Source organism: Sinocyclocheilus anshuiensis, unplaced genomic scaffold (genome assembly GCF_001515605.1).
Source record: "Sinocyclocheilus anshuiensis isolate Anshui unplaced genomic scaffold, SAMN03320099.WGS_v1.1 scaffold447, whole genome shotgun sequence".
NCBI lineage: Eukaryota > Metazoa > Chordata > Actinopteri > Cypriniformes > Cyprinidae > Sinocyclocheilus > Sinocyclocheilus anshuiensis.
In genome coordinates, this window is record NW_015552615.1 from 575,648 (window position 1) to 588,738 (window position 13,091).

General features: G+C 34.3%; 1 protein-coding gene across 2 annotated transcripts in view; it reads right to left on the reverse strand.

Annotated features, from left to right (window-relative positions):
* LOC107666033 (N-terminal EF-hand calcium-binding protein 1-like) overlaps nucleotides 1-13,091 on the reverse strand; it is a 48,829-nt gene that overhangs the window by 17,639 nt on the left and 18,099 nt on the right. For both annotated transcript variants that reach the window (XM_016457125.1, XM_016457124.1), the window contains exon 3: nucleotides 3,606-3,714. In XM_016457125.1, coding sequence (XP_016312611.1) covers nucleotides 3,606-3,714 — 109 coding nt within the window. The remainder of the gene's footprint in view (nucleotides 1-3,605; nucleotides 3,715-13,091) is intronic.

The window sequence follows — 13,091 nt, forward strand, 5'->3', positions numbered from 1 at the left end:
AATATAATATAATATAATATAATATAATATAATATAATATAATATAATATAATATAATATAATATAATATAAGATTTTTTGTTTTAAATAATTATCACTTATGAGGATTGTAAAGTCCTTCGTTAACATTGTTAAAATAAGACACAAAAATATATGACCCCCAAATCAGAGATATACTGTAGATAATCACTGTGAGTTATTAGTATGAAGGAAACATGCCAAAGAATAAAGCATTGAACAATCACACCATCCCACACCTTCTGGATTGTTCATTTTCATGCTGAACTCCACATTCATATTTTCATGCAGATGAAAACAAATCTAAATACCCCAGTGCATGTTGTCACATTAAATTGCCATCACAGCCAAAACACAATTATGAAAACAGAGACTCAGGCTCCGTATTTGGCTGGATTTGCTTTGAGTGCTCCCTGATAGCATTAATGGACTTTTAATATTTCACTGGGACTGAGGGATGGAAAAAGCGAAAGGAGAAAAGGGACTAGTTAAATAAATTGGGTAACTGAATTGCATGGACAAGGGTGTCCAAACTGATGTCTATTAACACACAGACTACAAAAACTAATCTTTATTTTAAACATGTCATAAATGGGCCACTTCACCCTCACACAAAGAAAATATATTTCCTTATATATTAAAAAGTGTAATGTTATTGAAAAATTACAGAACAATAGGGGTGAATTCAGATAAACCAGGATTTTTGCCATTGAGATGACTGGGAAAGAAAATATCCCAATTAACCAGAATTCACCCCTATATTAGAGAATAACACATAAGTAATTGCTGCTTTTCAAAAATGTTAAAATATTTGACATATATTTAGTTAAAAATCATAATTGTTTGTCAGTTTATATTCAGCACTTCATTTTATACAGCCTGTGTATATATATATATATCAGGGATATTATCGGACTGATATCAGAATCGGCCGATAATGGCTTTAAATGTAAATATCGGCATCGGCCCGATATGAAAAATTATGCCGAAATGTCTTGCCGATAAGAGAAATACATTAACTCACATGTGCTCAGGGTGTGCTAGTTATTAGATGACGTCAGCAGTGTGGCTCATTCTTGATGCAAAGTTTTGCCTGAATGGTGATTAGATTCACTGCTTTGGATCGCTGCATTTAAATTGAGAAAGCACGTACAGAATGACGCGTTCATTCGGTGTATGATAGAGTAAACAGTAATAGCACGTGCAGTGGTAGCCTCCCCCGGGTCCTAATGCCCGTTCGTAAATAGTTTTATATATAGGTGTTGTTTCCAAACAAAAGGAAATATATCGGTATCGGTATCGGGCAAAATTAGTTGAAAAATATCGGCATATCGGATATCGTCAAAAATTCTATAACGTGCATCCCTAAAATATATATACATATATATATATTGTTCACATATGTACATTCTTTGGGTAGATGAAGATATAATTTTATAACATATATTAAATCCCCATAGTAAAATTTGTATAGCTACATGTTAATAATATATAATAATATATAACGATTTTTTTATATGGTATTGAAACAACTATTTGTAGCAACTATATATATATTTTATTTATATATGCAACTTTATTAAAATGAAATATATACAAAAATCTGTATGTTTATGTATATTTTTGTACTACATTTAAAAAAAAAGTACATGCCTATGTTTTATATTTACTTATATAATATCAACATGTATTGATGGATTTTAGTCCAGGCTAGATACTATATATTACATTTTCCAATTTCTATTATGTTTCATGTTTGTTTTTCCTTCATTTGAATATATTTCATAAATGGAAATTTTATATATGTACATATAGTACCTTTGCATATTGGTTAGATGGGTAAAATCGCACAATCTTTTGATTTAAAGTTTCTAAAAGTACGCTTGAGATGGATTTGTCAGAATTCATGCCCACTTACACAAACTCCAGCAGGTGCATTTATCCGTGGCATAAAGAAAAAGTGATCTCATTATCCCATCAGATAATTCCCAGCGGTCTGCGAATCAACAACGTCGTAATGAGGACAGGAGCTGTTTAAAAAGAGTCGAGATGCACGCGTTGCATGGAGCAGACCTATTTTAGACTCTAACTTGACTAGACTAATTTACTCTGGGCATCTGAATGCAGTAATTACGCAGTGACCATTCTGACTGATTGCAGAACCATGCTCCACTTTCAGAGGAAAATCTGAGCTTGGAACTTTGTGTGTATGTGTGTGTCGCAACTCTGCAATGCAGTTCTTTGTGGAGTCAAATTTGCAGCTTTGTTCTGTCGATGCCTTGGCTTCCTGGAACACAATTCTCAATGCTTTAATTCACACATGCCACCTCGGGTTAGACTTTGATCCTCCTGCGTGTCGACGTTCGGCTGCTTGTTCGTTTTCGCTGCAGATGCTTCAAAAAGCAACGGCGTGCAGCACAATATAATCACGCCTCTCTGAAAGGCGACTAATTAGGGAATGAAAATATAAGGTTGCCATGGATACAGGTCACCCAAACTCAAAGGCTAAACTACGGGGAGAGTTTACGGAGTACGAACTGCGCCCACTGATTGCACGCTTCGCTTGCGTTGTTTTAGTGCCTGATTCGCTAAAGGAATTATGCAAATCAGATAACGATGCAAAAAGGCATAAATAATTAGCGCAGGGCACTTGTGGAGGATGCAACAATCAGGTGACTTTAAAGTGACTGTACAGCATCACGAACAAATAATCTGAAAATGCAGATAGTGTGGGCTACTGGACCATTTGATCCTCATTTAATGAATTACTGCTGCCATGATCAATAAAAATATACATTAAGGTATTTTATTAAGGTATAATATTTTGTTTACCGCTAGCCTTCTATATAATGCCATATTTAATTATTAAGCGCATTAATTGCACCAAAAAGCTTTGTAAATAAGTTACAACATATAATAAGCCTAAATTGCATAAATATAATATAATATAATATAATATGATATGATATGATATGATATGATATAATATAATATAATATAATATAATATAATATAATATAATATAATATAATATAATATAATATAATATAATATAATATAATATAATATAATATAATATAATATAATATAATATAATATAATATAATATAATATAATATAATATAATATAATAATATTTGGCAGTCTTGCATTCAGATTATAAATGAGATTAAAAAAATATCCTGATCCAAAACCAAAGATGTAGATAATCTGCATAAATCTATATTATATAGCATAGTGGCTATCTTATAATGTGTATGGCAAACTGTTGATTTATTGCTATCAAAAATACAAAATGCAAATTAAAAAATAATATAATAAAATATATAAAACTTATAATAATTTGTATAATATAATTAATATAATAAAATATATAATAATTATAAAATAATTTTATAATCATATAATATAACATTTAATATTACATTTTGAATTAAAAATGACACAATCATGCTTTTTGGGAAATTATCAAGCATGCTTGCACTGAAAATAAAGACAGTGACTTCTAAACTGGATTGTGGGTGATTACTGAATAAGACAGGTTTTTGTGAATTGGTCCGTTTGTTTGTTATGTTTAAAGTACATACTTTGTCTGCCGTCCATCGATGGAGTAGAACAGCTCCCGCAGCTCATCAGTTGTCAGTATCCCATCTGCAAAATACGCTTTGAACTCCTCGAAGGACAGCTTCCCGTCATCTGCAAGAAGACACAAGAGGAATCAGACAAAGATTCAGCAATCAGAGAATCTGCTGCCAAGTTTCCACCCAAGAATTTTTTGAGACAAAAAGGTTTAATGCATCAAAATGTTTACTGGTATAGCTGGTGTAAATGCTAATTATCATTAAAGTGTCATCTACATATTTTTCTATTTACCTTTAGAGCATAAGTGTCGATACTTCACGAAGAACTAGTTTAGAAACACTTTTTTTTTTTAGAAAATTAGCTTTAGTGCAAATCTGTGTTTGTATGTTGCTCCCATTAAATAGTTGTTTTTCAGTAAAGTTTAAGGAAGTGTTAAATCTATTTGGACTTCATATGAAGTGAAATGCCCTACTAAAATCTAAATCAAAATAAAAACAAAAAGTGCTGTTTTTTTTATTATCAACATAAAAGGTCAACAAATGCCGACAAAAAACACACATTTAGACAGGAAGAGACTGGCTGATGGGCATGCAAAACGACCAATCACGGTTTGTTTTGCTTTTACATGCTGTGTAGGGGTGGGTTTAAAAAAAGTACAGAATTCGATAAACAGCTGCTTGTGCATATCTAGTTTATTTGCTCAAACATAACTGAATCTTTTAAAGATTTGATGCCACAAACCTTGCAAACTTTGGAAATGAGCTCTTCTTCATGTGTTCATAATATCTTCACTTCACAATTGTTCATCACAAAAACATTTGAATTGATCTTAAAATGCAGAAAGTGTCCTTGACTACACTGTGCATCTCTATAGATGCAATTCTAACGCTCTTCTGCATCATTTATTTGATCATCATTTAATGAATTACTGCTGCTATGATGATCAATAAAAACTGTAGACAAAAGTCTTTTCAAAATAATATTCAGTTTACAGCCAACCTTCTATACGCAGTAATGCCTTAAGTGCATTAATTGCACCAGAGAAATAGCAATAGAGTTGCAATATATAATAAATTTCAAATACCCATTTAGACAGAAATAAACATGCAAAGCAACCAATCACAGTTTGTTTTGTTCTTACTTGATGTTTAGGAGTCAGTTTAAGTACGAAAAACTCTGTGTACATAAAATATAATTTAATTGTGGAAACATGTGTCCATGCAAAAGTAATGCAGATTTCAATGAACAGTTGAAATAAGATCAATATTAAATAAATTTGATTATCTGATGGCCTAATACAAAAACCTGTGCAACTTGACTCTTGAAAATTGCAATGCAATCTGGTTAGAGCTTGCAATGTTGACTAGATCTTTCCAGTTTTGCATGCAACATACATCAAACAATCAGTGAAGTGGCTGGAGGTTGAGACAGCGTTCACCCCGTCTGAAATACTGTCGTCTCAGCCTACGATGAGCATCTTTATTAGGTCAGATGAACACCTGGAAGTGCTTTTTACTGACGGCAGATCAACCTTGATATGTGAACTACCATCTGCCGTTAGTGCATCTGCTCTTATTATTAGGTAAAGTGGAGAAGGTGTCATCTATCAAGAGCCCAAAGAGAAATATACACGGCAGTATGTGACAGCACTCCTTTATGGCTGACAGATCGTCTAAATCACTTCCTCTCTGAGTGAGCACGTCACTGAGCATTCGAGCACACTCTGACATTTATCAGCCTCCTGAAAGACACCAGAGGTGCTTATAGCCCTCCAGTTGTGCATTTGAGGTTTGACGACACTTCAGCTTGACGTCAGGGGCAGCGAATGACTTTCCACAACGTGAATGTGAGAGGAAAACTCTGGTGTCTAAGATCTGAAAAAGCCTATATCTACTAGCCTAAGAGAAAATGGTGTGCAGAAAATAATATCGCAAGATTTGTATGTTTTCTGAAGGAAATACTGGAGAAATACCTGTGCAAATCCATGCCAAAATTATTCTGAATAATCTTCTTAACCCTTAAAAGCCTGACATATGAAATAATAGTCTGAAAAAACTTTTTTATGGAACAGTTTATTGAACCTTTAGATCAAATCTAAAAAAAAAGAGAAGTTTGAATATGTGTTTTTGTTATCATATTTGATGCATCAGGTATTTATGGCTCATATAGTCTGATATAGTGAGAATATGGAGGGGAAAAAAAAGCTAAATTTTATTCAGAGAATGAAACTGAGCAAAAATATGCAATTTGGTGCAGATGCTGATATTTATATGATGAAATACTGATGCTTGTAATGTAAATCAACGAGATCTTTAAAACATTAAAAAATGGTCACTCTATATCTGCAATAATATGTCTTAGTAAGATGAGATTGAAATGCTCCAAACATATAATGCAGTGATTGAGAGCTGAAGAAATAAAGGCTCCTCAGAAGATGTGAGATGTTCTGGAGGCTTGTGAAGATCATTCCTCCGCTGAGGAACAGTGAAAGTAAAGCTTCTGGAAACAAACGCTCCTCAAAAGATCCTGAGGATCAGATTTGAGACTCTAAAACATGATTGATGGAGAATCAAGTAAAGCTGAGCTGCTTCAGTCCAGTAAGAGTTCATCTGGAGATATTACTGCAGTTATTCTGACGCTTACTTGATCAAAATTAGCAAATATTTGACAGCAAAAGATGTTTGTACTATTATACTAAAAGACCTTTAACTCTAAACTATCAATCAGACGACAGAAGGCATGGAGTAGATTGAGTGTGAAATTTTTACAGGCCTAAAATTGCGTCTCAAATCCGATCCAGTAGGTTTTAAAGGGTTAAATATGATTAGACTGAGATTCAGAGGACGTTATTATCATTTACTACAGTGATATATAAAGTAGCCTGAGTTTGTGCCTCTGAGAACTTTTATATTGGAACAGAGAAAAGTTTCAGGCATAAATCAAAGAAAAATTTCAATGAGAAGCAGTTTGTCTCCAGGGCCAGAGATCAGACGAGAGCATCAGTTCACTCCTCTTTGAGAAAGAATACAATGGAAATTAAAGTCAAATACTCAAAGCATCACTTATAAAGCACACATTTTGATGGATGAATCAAAAGAACAATAACCAGACAGATAAAACAGAAAGAAAACCACCTAGAAACCACGCAGAAACAGGTCACTTGATATAAATCTCAGCAAGACATCATATAACCATCTGATTCACAAATCCGCACAAAGGGGGTTTGAATGTTTTTTAAGTTAAAAACTACTTTTTTGTGGCCAAATGGATACTTAATTACACATGAGCCTCACAGAGACAGTGGACATATTCACCGCATTAGAACACTGTCCAACGTCTCCAATTCATTCAAGAGCAAATTTGACGGCCATCTGGGTTCAGTCTCTTCACAACAGACGGTAGGCTATCACTGATCAGACTCTCTGCTTCAGAGCCAAATAGTGCCACCTTCTTCATTCTGTCTATGGGTACACACTAATACACACTAACCAGCCAAAGAAGCACTTAAAAAATGTTTTGAGCAGAAATTTAATTATGCTGGAAGAAACATCAGCACTTTCAGAGCAGAAAGAAAGATTGCAGTTTTCTCTCCAGAGAACTCTCTACAGCACATTTGCATACTAGAAATTTAGTGAGTCGTTTAATTGCATTATGCACAAATATCAGACATAACAGCTTCATTCACAACACAGGTAAATGTGGCCCAAATCTGTTTTTATTTAATTGTGAACAGCAAAAATCAATACAAATAACATTTTCGATACCAATCTGGCTTACTTTCATTAAAATAATTTAAATATGTATCTGTTTGCACCATATGCAATATTACACAGAAGTGATAAAAGTGATTTTTAATATATAATACTATGATACCATTCAAAAGTTTGGGGTTTGTATGATTTTTGTATGTCTTTTCAGCAAGGATGCACTAAATTGATCAGAAGTCACAAACACATTTATAATGTTACAACATATTTCTATTTAAAATAAATGCTTTCTAACTTTTTTTATGCACTAAAGTATCCTAAAAAAATTATGAAGTAAAAATAAAAATAAATCACCAAAATGTTTATTGATCAACAAATCAGCACATTAGAGTTATTGCTGAAGGATCATGTGAAATAAATTACATTTTAGTATATATAGAAAACTGTTACTTTAAATTGCAATAATATTTCACAGTTTTACTGTTTTTACTGTATTTTTGATTAAATATATGCAGCCTTGATGAACATAAGAGAGTTCTTTCAGGAACATTCAAAAATCGTACTGATCTCAAACTTTTGAACAGTTGTGTATATTCAAAAACATATTTAAATGTTCATATTAAAAAAAAAATCTGTTATATTTAAAAATATATATTTATGTACATTACATCTCAAATGTTGTGACAAATGCACTGGACAATATAAGTTAAATTGTTAATATGCATACATTTAAAAAGGATAAATCATTTCATTTAATAACAAAATATGCAATATGCACAAAAATGCAATATATGCAAAATATGAAATTTTATATTAAAAATATTTGTGTGATGTGATGAATATCTGTTTGATGTTATGATTAACATGCCATGGTAAATTGTGCTTTTTTTTAGACTGATTCAGGCCATATCTAAAACATCCTCAATCACATTTAAACATGAACATTGGAAATGAGCATCAAGCTTGAGTTTGGTCATCTATGGATTGTGAACATTTGCTTTGTTTTCTTGCCTTAACATCGCCTGACATTTCTAGGTCAAAGTTTAATTCTGAGAGATATCTGAAGTCCAGTAAGAGCTCCAATCTGCCGCAGACCGCTGGATAGCATCTCTTGTGGTTAATGGAGACACTGGAGAGGAGCGTTTGGCTCTCAGGAGACTCTTATCTTCTCTGCTGCTCTGCCTTATTTAGTCTCAAACTAATGTGCCATTCTGTGTTGTTGTCTAGGGATCAGCAGACTCTAATGCATCTTTCTAAGCATTTCCCACCCAGCCCATGCTGTGCTTCAAACACATTTCCTTCAGCGAGGGTGGAGCAGCATGATAGAACATCGTCTGCTACAGTTACTTCAGGGATTTATACTGTTAAAGCCTCGTTTGTTTTCCCCTTACACACACATCTGCGCTTTTCAAACATTTATGGGTTTTAGGTATTTAAAAAAACATTTAAAAACATTGACAGCACCATTTATTTCAAGCGACAGCTGAAAACTCATCTCTTTTGATGCTACTTGACTTGAAAAAAAAAAAACATTGTGTTTCTCTTTATTTATTCCATCCCTTTCTATCTTGTACTTATTTGAACAAATGCCTGAAACTTGGTATTACAAGCACTTCCTGTGTCTGTTTGCCTCTTTAAGAAGAATCGCTTTATATTTTTCCCAGTAGCTTTGGATAAAAGCATCTGCAAAATGACTAAATGTAAATGTATTTGCATGCACCTTTGGGTTGTTTTAAAACTAAATTCACTAAAGGAATTAATGCAAATCATTGTGCAAACATGCACAACATTTATGCCGTTGCGCTGTACCAGCACAAAATTCGTCCCTCATTATCTTAGCCCCTCAATAGTCCACCCAAAAAATGAAAATTTGCTGAAAATGCTGAAATTTGCTCAGGTATCTTCATGTGAACAGATTAAGAGAAATGTAGCATTGCATCACTTGCTCACCAATGGATGCTCTGCAGTGAACGGGTGCCGTCAGTGTGCAAACATGCACAACATTTATGCCGTTGCGCTGTACCAGCGCAAAATTCGTCCCTCATTATCTTAGCCCCTTAATAGTCCACCCAAAAAATGAAAATTTGCTGAAAATGCTGAAATTTGCTCAGGTATCTTCATATGAACAGATTAAGAGAAATGTAGCATTGCATCACTTGCTCACCAATGGATGCTCTGCAGTGAATGGGTGCCGTCAGAATGAGAGTCCAAACAGCTGATAAAAACATCACAATAATCCACAAGTAATCCACACAGCTCCAGTCTATCTTTTTCAATGGAGGAAGTGTTATTATGGATTATTATTATGGATAATTATGAAAGCAACGGTTTGAAGTTAAAAACGTCTTAATGATGGATTTGTTTCTTACAAACACGCAGCTTTTGGCTTTTCAAGACGTTAACTGATGGACTGGAGTGGTGTGGATTACTTGTGGATTATTGTGATGTTTTTATTGGACTCTCATTCTGACGGCACCCATTCACTGCAGAGGATCCATTGGTGAGCAAGTGATGTAATGCAATGCTACATTTCTCAAAATCTGACGAAGAAACATCTACATCTTGGTTGGCCAGAGGGGGAAGACATTTTCAGCAAATTTGCATTTGTAGGTGAATTATTCCTTTAACACTAACAAAATAAAAAATAAAACAAATAAAAAAAATCACATCAATCTAATTCTACATTAACACACAAATATGCTATGCATCTGCAAACCTCAAAACCACCACTAAATTATCTCTTGGCTTATTGCTTTAACTTACAGTTTAGTTTAAGACAAAATTACCAGGTATTTTAGTTCTGTACCAGAGTTTAATATTTTTCACACTGGTAAATTTGCTCTCCAATGGCTTGGAGCTGAATATACCTTAAAAAGAGTAAAAATCTCCATGAGCGATTGTGTCAAAAGTCACCAGGTGTTCACCGGGGACTGACCCAGCAGTCCATCCAGAACCTACCCTGCGGGTCAATAGCAAACAAACGACTCTTTTCTCTTGCACACGTCTGTCCCTCGCTGTAAGGATCCAAAATAATTGCCAAGAGTTTCTTTGAGGCTAAAAAATATATTACATCTCACAGCTGTCACAATGGGAGAAACGGCTGAATGTCAGTGTGAAGGAGACTTTCTGAGAAATTCATTCTGTGCATTGAAGGTCTGACAGAATAAAACGGAGAAAATTATAATTCATTCTTCATCTCTGCATGAACACAAGCTGAAAGTGTCAGTAAATCATCAAGAGTGTATTCAAATAAATATGCAGCAGGTGGTCAGAATTAAAGCTACATGCACGTATAATGCATGCATTAAATGAACGTGTTAAACATAAATAAAGTCCAAGATGATGAAATTTCAATAGCTTATGAGCAGTTTGGATGCATAATTATTCATTTATGTATGAGTTACACAATTACCCTGCAGTAACAAAAATTAATATTTTATGCCTAAAGTAGTTTTAGTTCCACACGAGGCAGAGACACTGCGATGGTATTGCAAATTAATATTTTATGCCTAAAGTAGTTTTAGTTCCACACGAGGCAAAAACGACTGAATTTCAATAGTTAAAGCACATTTTAAAAGAACCACTATCTTCCTTTGTACACAGAAACTGATTTTTTTTTCAAGACTTGGTTCAAAGGAAATTCTTTCATATGAAATGCAAGAGAGACAACGTTAGATTTGGATTTCACAGGACAGTTTCTGGCTTTTGTGCGAGCTGCCAAGGCGATGCTTTATTTCAGCACAAAACCTCCAGTCGTCTGCTTCTTTAAGCTCTTTCTCATTCGGTGGCTCTCGCTGGAGAATTGTTGTTTTTACATGTAATTTTTCATCTCAGTATGGCTGTCAGATAAACTTTACTACTCAGAACAGATCTGAAAAAAGGCAATTTTTACAGAAAATTCACCTCAAGCTAAGGTAAGAAAGACAGTACCTTGAAAAATAATCAATAATACAAAAATAAAATAAAACCTAATATTACTCAATATAAGGATTCTGTATGGTTGCTTATCGGTCCCTAGTCTCATCAGTCTGAATGTTTTAGGAATCATTCATGACGCTTGACCCTAAAAACACAATTATTTACTTATTATTTAATTAATTATTCACCTATTTTAAATATAATCGTAATTTCTCCTCTTTCCTGACATTCATCTAGGTAAGTTATATTTATCATCTTTGATAATATCATAATTGTTGTTTTAACAATGTACGAGCTGACATTAACACGTATGTCACTCATTTTGCAAAAAAAAAAACAAAAAAAAAATCTAAAAGCATTGACTGTATAATTGACTGGATAATGAAGCCTATTAGAATATAGATAAAATGTCCTTATAATTGTTATGTTATGAAAGCATAACATATCCCTGTATGGAGTTTTGTATTTATATTTATAAGTTAAGTAATATCACACAAGCAAGAGTGCTGCTTTCCCGAATATCAGCATGTGTGCACAATCACAAATGTGATTTTAATTTGGAATAATTTGAGTCAGTGATTCAATGATCCATTCATTATGACAGTCACTTGCTTCGTTTCAAAACGAATCAGTCATTCTGAACTAATCGTTTTAATGAATGATTCAATGAATCACCCATTAAAGGGTTAATTCACCCAAAAATTTAAATTCTGTCATTAATTACTCACCCTCATGTCGTTCCAAACCAATAAGACCTTCGTTCATCTTCGGAACACAAATTAAGATATTTCTGATGAAATCTGAGAGCTCTCTGACCCTGCATAGACAGCAACACAACTGAAATGTTCCCAGACACTGTTTGTTGTTTACATTCAAGAGAAAGCATGCGCATGCTGAACATAAACAACGCTGATTACGTTGATTGCGTTCTGGGAAAAACGCGCACATGCGTCGTGGTACTCTCCAAAATGGCAGAAGACGGTAACTCAGGGAGAAGAATTGTTGAATAAATTATGTTATTTTTGTTTTCTTTGCACACAAAAAGTATTCTCGTAGCTTCGCAAAATTGAAGTTGAGCCACTGATGTCACATGGACTGTTTTATCGATGTCCTTACCACGTTTCTGGGTCTGGGAACATTTCAGTTGCGTTGCTATCCATGCAGGGTCAGAGAGCTCTCTGATTTCGTCAAAATTATCTTAATTTGTGTTCCGAAGATGAACGAAGGTCTTACGGGTTTGTAACGACATGAGGATGAGTAATTAATGACAGAATTTTCATTTTTGGGTGAACTAACCCTTTAAGACAGGGATTGCCACCACCTACTGGCGGTTTTTGTGCCATATTTAGTTATCTATGCCAGGCTTAAATCCGCACACTCAAATATTGTTTAATTATCATTATCAAAAACAAACAAACATCAAATATAATTTTTTTGTCAGTTTCACACACCCATACTTTCAGCCTCGGCATCCTCATAAACACACTCATCTTTCCTCTCCAGTTCTGAGAGGTTTGCTCCGCCGCTAACTCCACCAGCAGCGCCGTCAGATTGAGTCAACAGATGCAGCGCGAGCAGACACTCTGAAACACGACCCAATCTGTCTGTTTGTCTGAGCGCTGAGAGAAACACACACTGAGAGAGGGAGGAATAAAGAAGGGATTGAGGGGAGACAGCAGGAAGAGGATGAGAAAGGACGGAGAAATTATGAATACACAGACAGAAAGCTAGAACATTTGCAAAGCGCCTGATTTGGGGAAGGACGAAGCAGAAGAGCAGAAGGGAAATGCGGTGGCTGTATGTGAAGAGACAGTCGCAGTGGGTGTTCACAGCTTGTTTTGAGGCCTTTTTCGTTACATTCTCTTT